The sequence below is a fragment of the Sorex fumeus genome, unplaced genomic scaffold, assembly GCF_029834395.1.
Source record: "Sorex fumeus unplaced genomic scaffold, SorFum_2.1 ptg000006l, whole genome shotgun sequence".
Taxonomy (NCBI): Eukaryota; Metazoa; Chordata; class Mammalia; order Eulipotyphla; family Soricidae; genus Sorex; species Sorex fumeus.
In genome coordinates, this window is record NW_026606063.1 from 58,001,056 (window position 1) to 58,016,262 (window position 15,207).

At 61.1% G+C, this 15,207-nt stretch overlaps 1 protein-coding gene across 1 annotated transcript; it reads right to left on the reverse strand.

Moving 5' to 3' along the window:
- Nucleotides 1-828: 828 nt before the first annotated feature.
- Nucleotides 829-13,490, reverse strand: PROM2 (prominin 2). Its single transcript, XM_056129110.1, has 23 exons — nucleotides 13,250-13,490; nucleotides 12,745-12,794; nucleotides 12,181-12,383; nucleotides 11,972-12,092; nucleotides 11,701-11,764; nucleotides 11,434-11,523; nucleotides 10,809-11,008; nucleotides 10,527-10,601; nucleotides 9,715-9,778; nucleotides 9,344-9,503; nucleotides 8,925-9,077; nucleotides 8,144-8,267; nucleotides 7,650-7,741; nucleotides 7,419-7,503; nucleotides 5,057-5,203; nucleotides 4,584-4,655; nucleotides 2,993-3,085; nucleotides 2,815-2,868; nucleotides 2,216-2,296; nucleotides 2,011-2,079; nucleotides 1,339-1,428; nucleotides 1,119-1,225; nucleotides 829-904 (listed from the first exon to the last, which is right to left on the reverse strand). Exons 1-23 carry the CDS (start codon nucleotides 13,488-13,490, stop codon nucleotides 841-843), a joined length of 2,499 nt encoding a protein of 832 aa, XP_055985085.1. The 3' UTR covers nucleotides 829-840.
- Between the last annotated feature and the right edge of the window lie 1,717 nt (nucleotides 13,491-15,207).

Genomic DNA, 15,207 nt, shown 5'->3' on the forward strand with positions numbered 1-15,207 from the left:
CAGCAGGAGGAAAGGGTGGGAAAAGGCTCACTAGCGCCCCCTGGGAGATGCTGCCGCTGGGGTGGGTGGGGTCTAGGAGCAGCTGGGGCAGCAGCACTTATTCTTGGGTGCAGGAAGGATGCCCTGCCCACACACAGGGGCCCCCTAATCCCGGCGGGGGTGGGGGAACGCAGGAGTCCACACTGTGTTCTGGGGAAGGTCCACGTCCCTGAAGCAGAGCCACGAGACACAGTCTGCATTGGCCTGAATTCAGGACACAGAGACCCCTGGCTTGCTCCACAGTTTTACCTGCTAGGGTGGGAGCAGCCCGGGGATGGGGCGGGGGGTGGGGGGGGGCGCGGGCACCAGCAGGGGAGCAGGTAAAGATCTAGAGAGGGAACCAGAGAGGAAGGGACTTCCGGAGGGGCAGGAGGCCTGATGGAAGTGAAAGTGAAGGGGTAAGGAGAATGGGTGGCGGTGAGGAAAGGGGTGGAAGGGGTCAGGGGTTCCCCTGTGGAGGATCGGTGTAGGACACAGGGGTGGGGATGTGCTTCTGGGGATGAAGGAGGGGCATCCCAAGCAGGAAAGGGCATGAAGGGACCAGGCCGGTGGGGTCAGAGAGCCGTGGGACTGCCCACCCAGGTTCTGGGGGCAGCATGTCGGACGCCCTCTGGTCAGGAGGGACTGTGCCAGTCGGGGGTGCAGAGCCCTGCGATGAGAACAAAGCCGAGGGAGGGGGCGCTCAGACAGCAGGTCCCCAAGCTTCCCGGAGCACCCAATCCCAGCTCCTCCCAGCCCACCAGCACCCCGGCTCAGAGGACTGAGGATAGACAGGGCCAGGGACACTCACCCCGCTGAGGTCTACAACTTCAGAGAGGTGACCCGGGGGATGTGGAAGAGCTGCGTCTCCTCCGAGCTGGTAGAGCTAATCGTGGAGAGCTTGAGTGAGCACCAGAGGCTGAGCCACCCACAAGAGGGGAACTTTCTGGCCCAGAGCTCCCACGGGGTGTGGCTTTCCAGGGCTGGACCCCCACTTCAGCCAGAAGGAGCAGAGGGGTGTGGGGTGGGGCGGGGATCAGGCCAGGGACTCCTGCTCCAGGCGCCACTGCCCCTACCCACGGTCCTGGCAGGCCCCTCACCTGAGCCGTTTGCGGATGGGACGGAAGTATTTGGAGGTCTTGACAGCGAAGATGATGCTGGGGATCAGGAAGAAGGTGCACCAAGCCAGGCAGAACCAGAAGGCGTTCTAGAACGGGAAGGTGGGCTCAGTCTCCGACTCCCGGGGGCCCCTACCCAGAGGAAGCTTCCAGAACAGAGGCCATGCCCAGTGCCACTGTGGGTCGATAGCCAGGCGCTCACCCAAGGGTCAGTGAGCATGTCACACACAATCACACGGCTGTTGTCCAGGGCCCCAGACAGAGGCTGGCAGGTGGCGATGTGCTGTGTCACCTGTGGAGTGAGGGGCAGGCCTGTAAGGAGGTGCGGAGAGGCAGCAGGGGCCCAGCATGGCCCAGGGACCATGAGGAGCCAATGTCCAGGGGATGTAGATGTCCATGCAGGGACAGGAAGGCACAAGGACATGTGGGCGGAGGCGCCTGCCCTGGCCCCCATTCCTCCTTCCCGTTCTGCCCCTGTTGATGGCTGGTGAGGTTAGGCACTGCGCTGGCAAGACCCGATGGACCCGCACCAGTGTGCACAGACACAGCTGGTCACAGGTGGGCTCGAGGCTCGCCGGGCTGGTGGCTGCAGGGCACGCCGAGAGGTGGACCGAGAGGGCTGGGTAGCTCAAGCTGGGCATGAGGAAGGGCCGGTGGGGAGTGACAGAGGGCCACAGGCCCCGGAGCCCAGCTCACAGCCAGGTCGCAGAGAAGGACACAGCCGAGGGACAGCAGAGCTGGGGGCTGGAATGGCCACTTTGGGCTTTTGGGTCCAGTCTCGAAGCCCTGGGGCTGGGGGAGATGGGCATACAGGGAAAGAGCAGGTGAGAGGCTGAGATCACCCGACTGACCGCGGGCAGTTGCCCTCACTCACCTCCTCTCTCACCCAGTCCAGGTACTGGGAGAGGTAGCCAGTCTCCCGGGCCAGGAAGCACTCACTCTCCTGGGGAAAGAGGACGCTGGGCTGGGCAGAGGCGGGGACCGGGCATCACGGGGGTGATGGGCTGGAGAGGAAGCCTGGCCCGCTGCCCCTTCTGACTGGGGTGCCATCTCGCCCAGCTCAGGGTCCCACTGCTCACATTCTTCAGGATCCGGTTTGTCCAGGCCGGCAGCTCTCCAGTGAGGTGAGCCACTGCGTCCAGGGTCTGCGAGGTCTCCCGCTGGGAAGGACAGTCCAGCTCAGGCACATGTTCTCTCTCTCTCTCTCTCTCTCTCCCCCTCCTTCCTTCCCTCCCTCCCTTCCCCTCCCCCTCCCCCTCTCTCCCTCCCTCTCTCTCCCCCTTTCCCTCCCTCTCTCCCTCCCTCCTTCCCCTTCCCTTCCTCTCTTCTTCTCTCTCCCTTCCTCCCTCCCTCTCCCTCCTTCTTTCCCCCTCTCTCTTCTCCTTCCCTCTCTCCCTCTCTCCCTCCCTTTCTCTCTTTCCCTTCATTCCTCCCTCCCTCTCCCTTTCTCTCTTCCTCCCTCCCTCCCTCCCTTCCTCCCTCTCTCTCTCTGCCTCCACCCTCTCAAAGTTCAGACTCAGGCTCCCAACTCCACCTTCTCCTGCTGCCCCAGCCAGAGCCAGGGAGCAGAGTGGGCCAGGCCCCAAGCAACCTGGGTCCCTTCCTTCCTCCCTTGGCTGTCCCCTACCCCCGACCCACCCCCCTCCGCCATCCGCCATCGGGTCTCCTCAGCAGCCACCTGGAGACGAGGTACCAAGGACTCCAGGACTGCAACACTGAGGTTGAGCATGGCCTGTGGAGAAGAGATGGGGTGGCTGAGGAGCCAGGTGTACAGGAAGCGGGAGGGTGGGGAGGGTTCCCTCCTCACCCCTCCCCCACTTGCATGAGCCCAGCCCCCACAGGCACCCTGGACCTACCATAAGTCCCTGCCGAGGGACAACTTGGTGCTGGTGGAGGCGCCTCAGTTCTTGGGCCTTCTCCTGCAGCTGCGCCTGCAGCCCTGTGGGCCCCTGAGGGAGACGCGGATTCTCTGATTCTCTGCTGGCCTGTGCCTGCTCACCCCACCAGCACGCCCCACGCGTGCCCCAGTGACCAGAGAGACCATCCAAGGCGGAAGGGAGGCTCCTGAGCCCACAGGGACAGAGCAGGCTTGCAGGGTGGACCCCAAGCCCATCAGGAAATGTCCGAGCACTGTGGAAACTCGTGTGCCTCTCTCTGCACTGGAGCAGGCTGCATGTAACTTGTCTCCAGCAGAACTTTTTCAGGCACGCTCTCCCTCCCTCCCTCTCTCTCTCCCTCTCTTCCTCACTTCCTCTCCCTCCCTTCCTCCTTCTCTCTCCCTCTCTCTCCCTTCCTCCCTCTCTCCCTCCCTTCCTCCCTTTCCCCCTTCCTCCCTCTCTCTTTTCCTCTCTTTATTTTGGGGGACAGGACTCCAACCTGTGCTCAAGGGATCTGGGGGCCACTCCCCGCAAGTTTCAGCCCATCAGGCCCAAGAGTATGGCACTGTTCAGGCCCTACGGTGCCCAGCAGTCAGAAGGACCCCGCCCAGTGCCAGGGATCAAATGGGGTACTGTGGATTCAAAGTCACTGTCACTGTCCTGTTGTTCATCGATTTGCTTGAGCAGGCCCAGTAACGTCTCCATTGTGACAATTGTTACTGTGTTTGGCATATCGAATACGTCACGGGTAGCTTGCCAGGCTTTGCCGTGCGGGCGAGATACTCTCAGTAGCTTGCCAGGCTCTCCGAGAGGGGCGGAGGAATCAAACTCGGGTCGGCTATGTTGGTTGCTTGCAAGGCAAATGCCCTACCTGATGTGCTATCACTCCAGCCCTGGATTCATAGATGTGCTATCACTCCAGCCCTGGATTCAAAGTATGCACCCTTTATTATTATTATTTATTATCTCACTGGGCTGGAGCGATAGCACAGCAGGTAGGGCGTTCGCCTTACAAGCGGCCAACATGGCCGACCCGAGTTCGATTCCTCCGCCCCTCTCCGAGAGCCCGGCAAGCTACCGAGAGTATTGGATATGCCAGACACAGTAACAACAAAGTCTCCAATGGAGACGTTACTGGGCCCGCTCGAGCAAATCGACGATCAACGGGAGGGCCTTTACTTTTTACCTTTATTATCTCACTGGTCTAAACTCTCAGTCTTTAAAAGTACAAAATGCTACCACACACACACACACTCTACACACACATGTTTTAGTTCTTGGAGAGGACGGCCATGGTATCTGACCCATCTCTGAGCTCTTAGGACCTGTGATGCAGATTCTACAGGCAGTATGCACGTAGAGGTCCTGAGAGGTTGACCAATTAGTCCAAGGTCACACAGTCAACTGGGACTAAGTTTAATCAGCATGAACACAGCAAAAATCCTGCAGTCCAGGCTTCAGCCCTCACTGGCAGGGTTCTACCAGCCCCCTGACACCCTCATCCCACCCCCCCACCCCTCGCTCAGTTGTCTCGAGGCCACTGCCTGATGCTCTCCTGCCGCCTTCTCACCTGAGCCTGTGCCAGCCTGTCCAGCGCCTCGGCCAGCCGCTCCACCTCTGTGGTCAGCACGGGCTTCTGCAGCTGGAGGAAGCAGGAGACAGGGAGTGAGATGCAGCCTGGTGCTGCCAGTACCCCCGACTCCCAGTCTCCTCAGAGCTACCCTGTGATGACACGTCAGTCACACAGATTGCAGTGGGGCTGAAACACATCAGGATGGGAGGGAAACTGAGGCACACTTCACCCCAGCATTGATGGGGTGGCATCCCCCCAAGAGAACAAACACAAGGCACTGTCTGGTATGACCTTCCAGAGGCCACGTCCCACCAGCCCCTTCACCACTGTGTGGGGTCAGGATCAGGATCAGCGACTGTGGGGGACAGTCTGGGAGGGCTTGTGGCCTGCGGGCACGGGAAGTCCTCCACAATCACGTGCAGGGAGCCGGGAGGAGGCTGAGGGGAGGCTCCCTGCCCCGGGCTGCTGACCTGGCTGTGGAAGATGGGGTACTGGATCTGCTCGATCCCGCTGCTCTGCAGGGCCTGCAGGTCCCGGCGGGCGTCTGTGCTCAGCAGATCCAAGTTCTGAACATTCACCCTGAGGTTCTTCAGGTCCTGCTTCAGTTGGGCGGTGTACTGGGGCCAGAGGGAACACGAAGGTGAGGGGTGACTAGACCCCCGGCCCCTTTTCTGGATATCTGGGGCCCTTACTCCACCCCCACCATCCCAGCCCTCCTCCAGACTGGGGTGCACCCCCTCACCCCCACCCCCTGGCACTGAATGGTACCATGGACCTCCCCGGACCCCCTGAGGTGAAGTGGCATCCCTGCCCCCCTCCACCACGTGACCTGGTCTGATATGTGGGCACGTCACAGCACCTGCCACTTGGGCATGACATTGATGTGTGTGTTTGTTTATTGCCATCTGCTCACCGGGGTTGTCTGCCAGGTCTGGGCAGAACCCCAGAGTGGTGGCCTGGGGGTGGGGTGGAGACAACGGTTGGAGTTTGTTGAATGTGCAAAAGATGAATGAATGGCGGAAAGAATGAAGGAAACAGCCCTTTCTAGTGAGAATGGGACTGCTGTCTAACGAGGTCTCTGCGTCGGCAGAGGGCAGGGGTCACCCTGGACAAGAACTGAGTGCTGAAAAGTGGGAAAGGGATGGATATACAAGACAACCTCTTGGTACCAGTATTGCAGACCATAATGCCCAAAAGGGGTGTGGAGAGAGAGAGAGAGAGAGAGAGAGAGAGAGAGAGAGAGAGAGAGAGAGAGAAGAAAAGTACCTCTCGTAGAGGTGGGGGGAGGGGTGGTAGGAGGGGAACTGGGGACATTGGTGGTGGGAAATACACACTGGAGGGATGGGTCTTGGAACATAGTATGATTGAAACCCTATCATGGAAAAACCTTGTAACTGTATACCTCAAGCTGATTCAATACAAAAATAAATAAAATCAAATAAAAAGGGCCTCTGCATTAGGCAAGTTTCACTGGGAGAGAGTGAAAAGGAAGAGCAAGACCCTCAGCTCCACTGTTGGCCAAATGAGAAACTGAGGCCAGAGACTTGCCAGGGTTAGCAGTGAGTTACAGCATGGAGGCTGGATGTGCCTGCTCACTCTTAGCCTTGCCATGACACCCTCTCCTAGGGCTAGAGAAGGGTCTGAAAGCGGTGTCTCAGGAACACATAAAGGTTTCTGGTGTTTGCGCGCAGACAACCTTCCTTTCCTGGAAAGCATGCCAGGTCTAGTTATTTGACAAGGGCAGGATAAGTGGTTTTTTCTTTTCTTTTTGGGTCACACTCCTGGCTCATGCACTCAGGAATTAGTCCTGGCGGTGCCTGGGGGACCATATGGGATGCTAAGAATCGAACCCGGGTCAGCCTTGTGCAAGGCAAACACCCTACCTGTTGTGCTATGGCTCCAGCTCCAGGATAGGTATTTAAAGAGCAGCAGACTAGACTCTAAAAGTCATATTTGGCCCCAAGATGGCAGTGTCCCCTGGGCCCAGGGGCCTTCTGGGGCCTGTTGGACATCTCCTCTTGCAGGACCAGGGCTGGGCTCCCACTGAGCAGGGCCTGGACGGAGCCAGGCTTGCAGTCAGAGCTGGGTAGCAACCCCCAGCCCATGCTACTCTGTGGGGATGAGAGTGGGTTGAGCATTTCAACGGAGGAGGCAGGGTTTCTAGAAAGTTCTAGTGTTGGCCTGAAATGGACAGCAGGTGAGAGAAATGGGGGTATTCCCATGACTAGCCCAGGGTCACGGCAGCTGGACTCCCATCTCTCTCCGGCTGGGAGAGAAACAAGGTGGGATCACATTCAGGAGGCCACATGCCTCGGGAAGGAAAACCAAAGTTTTTCTTGTGGGAAGTCATTCTGTTCTTCGTACCAAACGTCCCTACTGGCAGGGCACTTCTCTCCAGTTCTGTTCTAAACTCTGCTACCACCACCACCAGCCATGCAAGCTGGGAAAGAGGCCTGGGTTGAGCCTTCCCCTATCACGTCTGTCCGTCACCACCACCAGGACACATTTCCCAGACACTCACAGCGGCCACACCCCCACGCAACTGGCCTGGGCTATCACACAGTCCTGGGGCCATCACCAGTATGCTCTACCACTCGCATGTGCCCTTTCCTGGAGGCAATGCTCTGAGCGTTTCCACCCCCAGCTCCCCACCCCCACCTGGAACCTGCCCTGAGGTTCTAGCCCTGGGGCAGGCTCTGAGCTTGCCCCCTGTGCACCTTGCTCCCTCCTCTAGATTTCTGGGGCTCCAGGAGATTGTCCCTCCACAGAGGCAAGGCCAGAGGAGAGAGCCTGCAGCCAGGGTCGCCAAAGCCTTCCAGAAGTTTCCCTCACCTGGCTGATATCCAGGTGCTTTTCCAGGTCATAGGAGTCATTGAGCTGTAGAACCTTCCAGAGCGCAGCTCCTTCCCGGCACTGCCTGCAGGCGAGCATTGTGGAGGAGAGAAAGGAAAGAAAGCTGAATGGCTCTCACCTGAGAAAGCAGGCAGGGGATGAACGTCACCCAGGATCCCTCGGGGGAGCCTCCCCCTCACTTGCCCACAGCCCCTCATGCGTCCTACTCACTCATAGGCTAGGAGAATGCTGATGTTCTTCTTCAGACCAAGAAGTTGGGTCAAGTTCATGGAAGGGGGCAAGTTTCCTGGCGTGTCAGCGAACTGGGGAGGGAACAGAGGGAAAGATGGGGCCTGGCCGGGGTCGGGGTCGAGGGAGGCCACACCGGCACCCCTGGCCCTCGGCTGCCTGAGCCAGCTCAGACCAGATCCCACCCAGAGCTCCTGCATGGAAGATCCTTGAACTCCAGTCAGCCCTGACCCTGCCCTTGGACGGAGGAAGCGACCTGATGCCTGGTCCTGGGCAGGGAGATGAGCATCTGGCTGGTGGGGGCTTTTCTGGGTGCGGAGGGGCTGAGGGCCAGAGAACCTTCCCGGGCTCCTGCCATCTGCTTAGCCCGCAGCAAACTTTGGTTTTCCTTCCCAGGCCTGCCACGCCCCCCCCCAATTGGCCCCTCTATTCCATTTGACTCCCCTTCCTAAGGTGGGCTGGAGCGTGGGGCGCACCTCATAGAGCTCCCCGCTCTCCCAGCTGCGGCACAGCAGGGTCTGAACGTTGCCCCCCACCAGGAAGGTGGCGAAGACCAGCAGGATAAGAGGGGCGGCAAAGAGGAAGCTGAGTCCTGCGCTCCTGGGAAGGCAGAGGGCAGGGGTGAGTGGAATGGGGGGCTGGCAGGCCAGGCCAGCCTCTCCCGGGGGGTAGCAGGGAACCTAGAAGGTTAACGGTGCCCACTCCAGCCTCCCCACGTCCTCCCCCTCCCCCTGGGCTGTGCACCCTGGGACTAGGGGTGTGTGTGGGAGGGCTGAATGACTCCAGGAGCCAGCAGGGAGTAGGGACCAGTCCCAGGGCAGAGACAGTCCCAGAGCCTCTGGCCAGAAGGGCTCCTTTGTGAGGGAGGCAGAGCCCTGCAGGGCAGGAGACTTGGGGGCTGGGGCTGGTCCACTGTGGGCTGGATTTGCATCCCTGCTCACAAGTGCTTCTGAGTGCTGGGCCTCAGGAGGGGGCTTTGGTGGCTGACACTGGGCTCAGAAGGGAAACATGCCCGCTTCATGACCAGTTCCCAAGAGGGCAGGAAGGTTCTCAGTATGCCCTTCCTGCTCTCACCCCATGCGTGGAAACACACAGACACGAAGGCCCACACAAGGCAGCAGCATGAGCAGAGTTGGGGTTCCAGGTGGTGCTCTAACCCCCAGGACCAGCCCTGTGGCCTCTCGAGCAGCTGTCTACAGATGTGGGAGGGCCTGGGTGGCCCAGCGTCAAGAGGCCCCTCCGCCCAGCCCTGCTTACATCAAAAGGAGGCGGGCTCCAGCCTCGCCCTTGGCTTCCGAGTGGCTGGGGTCCTCCCTGGCCCACAGCCCCCAGATGCCAAGGTTGAGACCCAGCAGGTTACAGACCACCACCAGCAGGACCATGGAGCACAGCACGCAGCCTAGGATCCACCTGCCATGAGAAGTGCTCGCATCAGTAACCCTGGACAGTCTCTCACTGACCGAGCAAGCGGCTAGGGGCGGGGGCACACACCCAAAGGTGGGAACATTAAGACTGTGGTCTAGTCGGTTTCTGAGACCCTCCCTCTGGCCACTGGTCCCGACCTCCAAACCCAGGGGTGCTCAGCTGGGACCCCAGAGGGCCTAGAGCTAAGGGCTCATGTTCAGTGTCAGCAGAGGCTGCAGATGACAAGGTGCAGAGGTGTTGGGAACTGGCACCTGTATCTCTCGTATCGCTGCACCTCCTTCAGGTAGGGCCGGCTGCGCTGTTCCACGTCCTCCAGCGCCTGGCTCCAGCGCGCGGCGGCCTCCCAGCTGGGGAAGCCCTCTGACAGCGAGCTCAGCCCCTTGGGCTGCTTCTGCACCACCTTTCTCAGCTCTGTCCAAGACAGCAGGGACACAGGGGATGGGGAGGGTGTCCAGGGGCCCGGGGGTAGGGGTAGGGGATGGGCGTGAGGCACATGTAGGGGCCCAGAGAAGGCTCACTCCACCCCAGCCCAGGATGGACCACCTCCCCATCCTCTCCATGCTCCCTCCCCCTCTGGCTCAGCCTCTTTGGAAGGGTTTGGGGTGCACAGAGCAGGCCTCACCTTGGACCCTGTCTGCCACCTGGAGGGCGGTCAGGAACGGGAGGGCGTTGAAGGTGTTGTTCTCCTGCAGGACCAACACAAGGCTCTGCCCTCCCATCTCGGAGCCCCGAGACACGGTCTCTCCTCTGCTCCCAGCTCCCAAGAGTGGAAACCACACTCCCTGTTGTTCCCTCTGGCCGCCTCAGCCGAATTCAGCGCCCCCAGAGCCAGCCTGGCTACCCCCAGCCCATGGCCCAAGACTGTAGGGGCCGCCTTCCCTCACACCACTGCCACCTGGAGCCCTGCCCAGAGAGCCAGGTCTGCTCCCCACAGCTGTCGAGCTCCAACCTGCTCTTCCCACTCCAGCAGTCACTTCCTTGCTCCTGGAACCTTCCACGCCAGCCACCTTGTACCACTGACTCACCATTTCCCCAGCTCTGGCATTTTCCAGGCCCTGGGTCACGTTGCTGACTCACACGGCACACACACACACACACACACACACACACACACACACACACACACACACACCAACTAATCTCCACCCAGGGGAGCCTTCTGCTAGCTTGGCTCGCGCCCCCACCCCCTCGGGGTTCCCGCTCTTCCATCTGAGCTGTGTCCCAACAGACCAGGGCACTCAGAGCCCAGCCCCGATCCCATGGGACATGATGGCTGGGGTCTCAGGCAAAAGCACCCCGGTGGTGGGGGGACCTCAGATAGGCAGGGTAGGGTGTGGAGGGGCATGCTGATACGCTTGGTGGTGGGGTGAAGGGACACACTGACATGTCCAGTGGTGGGGGACACCAGACCCTCAGACAGGCAGGGCAACTCACCTCCTGCACCATCTCGGAGAAGTTGGCCCGGGGCACGCCCTGGAGACGGCGCAGGGCATCCTCCACAGCAGGGACCTGCAGATTTGGGGCCGGATAGAACTGTGTCCCTGCAGGGTCTGAGAGGGGACCTCAGGCAGGACAGGAAGCAGGGGCTACAACCCTTCCCTGTCTCTGTGTCGCAAATGGCCCGGGATGGTGGGAAGCCACCAGAGCACAGGCCAGCACCAGGGAGACACCCTCCCCTCCCCCACACACTCCCAGGGTTCTCCTCCCAGCCTGCACCTGGCTGAAGTCAGCGCCCAGCTCCAGGGCCCGGGCCTGGCCCAGGGCAGAGGTGCAGCCCCGGCAGCCTGCCTCCTGCAACAGGGCCTCGAGCTGCCCCCGGAGCTCCCGCACGGCCCGCTCCAGGGTGTGCTGGCCCTGCCTCAGCTCCTCGGTGGTGGCGTTCAGCGCCCGGAGGTGGTCCACAGACATCTGCAGGGCTGAGAGACCCACGCTACTGAGCAGTGGCCCCTCATCCTTTGTAACCTGCAGGAGGCGAAGTGCCCTCCCCTCCCCCCACTGAGTCCTGAGTGCCCTTCCCCCCCTAATGTTCTCCCCCCAATGCCCTCCCCTCTCCCCACTGGTCCTGAGTGCCCTCCCCTCCCCCACACTGGGTCCTGAGTGCCCTCCCCTCCCCCCCACGAAGTCCTGAGCGTCCTCCCCTCCCCAGCCAACAGTGGGCAGGGCTGGAGGGAAGCCTCAGGGCATGGCAAAGCAGAAACTGGCAGGAAAGCCAATGGAAGTGAGGAGATCAAGGTATATAAAAGTCAAAGAAAGTCATGGGTGGGGGTTACAGGGCTGACTGGGGCTGGGGTGTGGACACCTGCTGCCGGCTCCCTGCCCCCATATGGGCGCCCCCACTCACCCTGACCCAGGCTCTGCACTGAGTTCAGTGTATGCTCCACGGTACCCCTGAGCTGGGCATGGATTGTGTTGCCGATGTTCAGGCCAACTCCTGGAGAGCACATGGCAATACAGGCTGGGGGGGGGGGGGGAGCTGCTCCCTACCCCCTCATCCATCCAGCCTCCCTCCCCAGATCCCAGCGTCAGACTCTCAAATCCTGCAGCCCAGTCCTCTGTCATGGAGTTCCCAAGCAGACGGATACAGGGTGCAACCAGCTGTGAGCCTCACCATCCAGGTCTTCCAAGACACGCTTCTGGGGCAGGGAGAACTGCTCTGCCACAGCCTGCAGCTCCTAAGCAAACACAGAGCCACGCGCCTGCTCTTCCCTGCATTCCGAAAGCCCCCCCTGGAGCGTCCACCCAAACCCAGGGCTGCTCACCTGCTCGCCCCCCCCCCCCCCCAGCGCGCTGCAACGACCCTCCAGCAGGGGGCGGTCGGCGCGGGAGCGCGTCCCTAACCCGCACGACCCACCCAGCCTGGGGGCGCGTGGGGCGCTCACCTGGGGGACATCGGCGACCAGGCCCCGCAGGCTGAGCAGGGTCTCGGGCACGGCCTCCACGCTGGGGCCCGTGTGCTGGTGCACGCGCTGGTTGGTGACGAAGGCACACACGACGCCGACCCTGCGGGGATGCGGGAGAGGGAGGGGCTGGCTGGCGAACGCGGGGCAGCGGGCCCGGCCCCTCCCCACCGCGCCTGGGCACTGCTCACAGCAGCACGAGGGTGGTCAGCAGCAGGAAGGCCAGCAGGGCGCCGCGTTCGCACGCCAGGCCCTTGTGCTCCGTCTTCACGCGGCCCCCGCAGTGCCGGCGCCGGCGGCAGCAGCAGAAACACAGCCCGGCGGTGGGCACCGCCAGCAGGTAGAGGCCGGCGATCACGGCGCACACCACGTAGCCCGCCTGGTACCGCACCACCTGGGGAGTCGGGCCGGCATGTGGGACGGGCCTGAACCCCGCGCCCAGCCTCCCACCGCCCCGAGAGAGAACAAAAAGTGCCCGGAGGAGGCTCGGCCTGTCCAGCTGGGGCCGGAACCCAGGCTGGTTCCGTTGGGGGAGTCCCTAGACTCGCACCCGGAGTGGGGCTGCTCAGGACTTACTCCTGGCTCTGCACTCAGGAATCACTCCTGCTGGGCTGGAGGGCCCGTATGCGGTGGCCGGGACTGGACCCGGGTGGGCTATGTGCAAGGCGAACACACTGCGCACACTCTCGGTGCCTGGTGGAAACCCCTTCCTGCCAGCCCTGGTACTGCCCGGCGCTCCCTTCTCCCCAGCTCACCTCATCCACCTTCACGGACTCCGGCTCGTTCAGTAACGACTTCACCAGCTCTAGGTAAAGAGGCAAGCTGGGACCTGGTCTTCCGGGTCCTGCCCACCTCTTGCGGGGATGTCCGACCCCCCAACCTCCCCTGGAATCTGGGTGGAGAGAACTTGGAGCTGTGGCTGGGTGGAAAGCAGAAACCACCAGGCCTGTGGGAGCACCTCTCAGTCCCTGGGCAGGGGACAGGTGGGATGGGGTTCCGCAGCTCCCACAGGCCGCCTGGTTCCCAGTGCCCCCAGTTCTCTGTTCGGGGAGGAAGACAGGCAGGAGCAAAGGGGCTTGCCCAAGGTCACATGGGAAGGCAGGAATGGGTCACCTCAGCGGATGTCCCAGGCCTTCTGGAAGGTGCCCTGGCTGGCTAGTGCCTGCTGGCCGCTGGCGTCCCTTGGGTGGGGGGAGATGCAGCTTGCCTTGACCACCACCACCCCCCCTCCCCAGGCCAACCCTGGCAGGGGCGACTCACCCGCGGGAAAGGGGTTCAGCTGCACCACCGCGAGGAAGCGGCGCACGGTGCTGTAGAGCGGGTCCAGGGGTCCCGGCGCGCGGACGCGAGGGGCCAGCCACCGTGCGCGGGACGCGGGGGTGAACACCAGGCGCTCGGCGGGGCCCAGAGACCCGCAGTCGGCGGTGGCTCCCGCCGCGTGCAGGCTCAGGGTCAGCCCCAGGCCCAGCAGGGGCGCCAGGAGGCGCGACGGCCGCGGCATTGGGGTCTGCGGGCGGGCGGGCGGGCGGGCTGCGGGTAGGAGGGAGCCAGGCTCAGGCAGCCAAGAGTGCCGACCCAGCACCGGCCCAGCGGTGCATCCTTTAGCACCTCCTTCCCGCGACTCAAAACCGGCTCGACAGGTTTGCGCTCCCGAGCTACCTGGGCTTGCGCCCCGAGCGCTGGAAGGGGAGGGGCCGGGGGGACTGGGCCAGACCCGCCCTCGGAGCCCAATTCTCCCTCCCGAGTGTCCCCAGATCCTAACTCGGGACGCCCGTTGGAAGCTCTGGGCGTGTCGAGTGGCCGATTTCTAACATTCTATTGCGTGCCCGCCACCCAGCAGTCCAACCTAGGACGGCAGCCACGGACTGAAGCTCTGGTCCAAGAGACAAGGACAGCCTCACAGGCCAGGATCCCAGTTCCAGGGCCTGCTCCGTCCCCCGTGGCCTTCCTTGCTCCAAACCTGCTGCCAGCCCAGGCCAGAGCACAGTGTTCCATGGCTGAAAACAGAGTGAGTCCCACAGAGGACTCTGGGACAGGTAAAGGTGTGTCTTGTGGCCCAGCAGTGCCCCTGCCAGGCCCGCGCTGAGCTGAGGAACTCCTCAAGGATGTGCCCAGAGATGTGTCTGCTCATGCCTCTGTCTTGTCCATGGCTGCATGCCCAGTAACCAGGTGATGCACGTCCCTGAGCAGGTCAAGGGGAAATATTGCTAAGTGGATGGAGAATATTCCAAGATTATTTGCAATACCAGAAGCAACCCAGCTGTCCACCACAAAAGAAACTGACCGGCGGGGCAATGGTGAGGGAGAGCAGAGGGGAGCTGGTTATGTGCCCCTGAGAGGTAATCAGAATGCAGTTGATGTAGGCAGGTGGGTAGACAGGGAAAGTCCCTCATAGCAATGAAATTCCTGGGAAATAATAAAAACCAATAGCCTTGCAAAAAAAGCCCTCACCTGTGAGCATAGGAATTAAGGCCTGATAAGACCTTGCTGGTGCCAAGAGACTCTGAGAGAAGCTCCAGCAGGAACAAAGGTTAGGAAAGGAATTTCAAAAAAGACCATGGACCACTCCCAACTCTACCCCCTTGGCAACTACCCTAGCAACGGACTTTTACCTAGGTAGAAGCCCACGTGGAGACAGTTTAGAGAAATCCTATAAAAGCCACCTGGTGTGCATATGCTGCCTGGACCCATGTGCTGCTTGTACTCATGTGGCCAAGCACATGTGGCACCCACATCTCCCCTCTTGAGATATGTACTGGGGTTCTCTCCATCTCTGGAGAAGCCAGTGCTCTCCCTTGAGCTCTTTTCCTTTGTTCTTCTCCCTTGCCCTTCCTAAAAGTCTCCAAATAAAGTTCAAATAAAATGTTTTACTTCACTGCTTGTCTCCTCCTGAAATTCTTTTCTGCCAGATAGGATAAAATACCTGGAGACCTTGGGTAGGTCAGTTGGAGGCAAGGCTAAGACTGATTTTCCTTTCCTGCAAGGAAAAATTACTCACTCTAGCCTGAGTCCGTGGCTCCCCAAGATGGTGAGGCTCAACTCCTGTGCTGAGAAGACCAAGTAGAATTCAGGTGGGGGGCAGAGGGAGAGATGGTCATCTGGCCCGTGCCACTCAGCGGCTCATTTGCAGGCTTTATAGGTCCTAATCTTCCCATTAGGTCTCAGGGTGACAGAGGTGGATAGGGAGAAAGTCTCTCTCCTCCCCATCTCACTTAAGT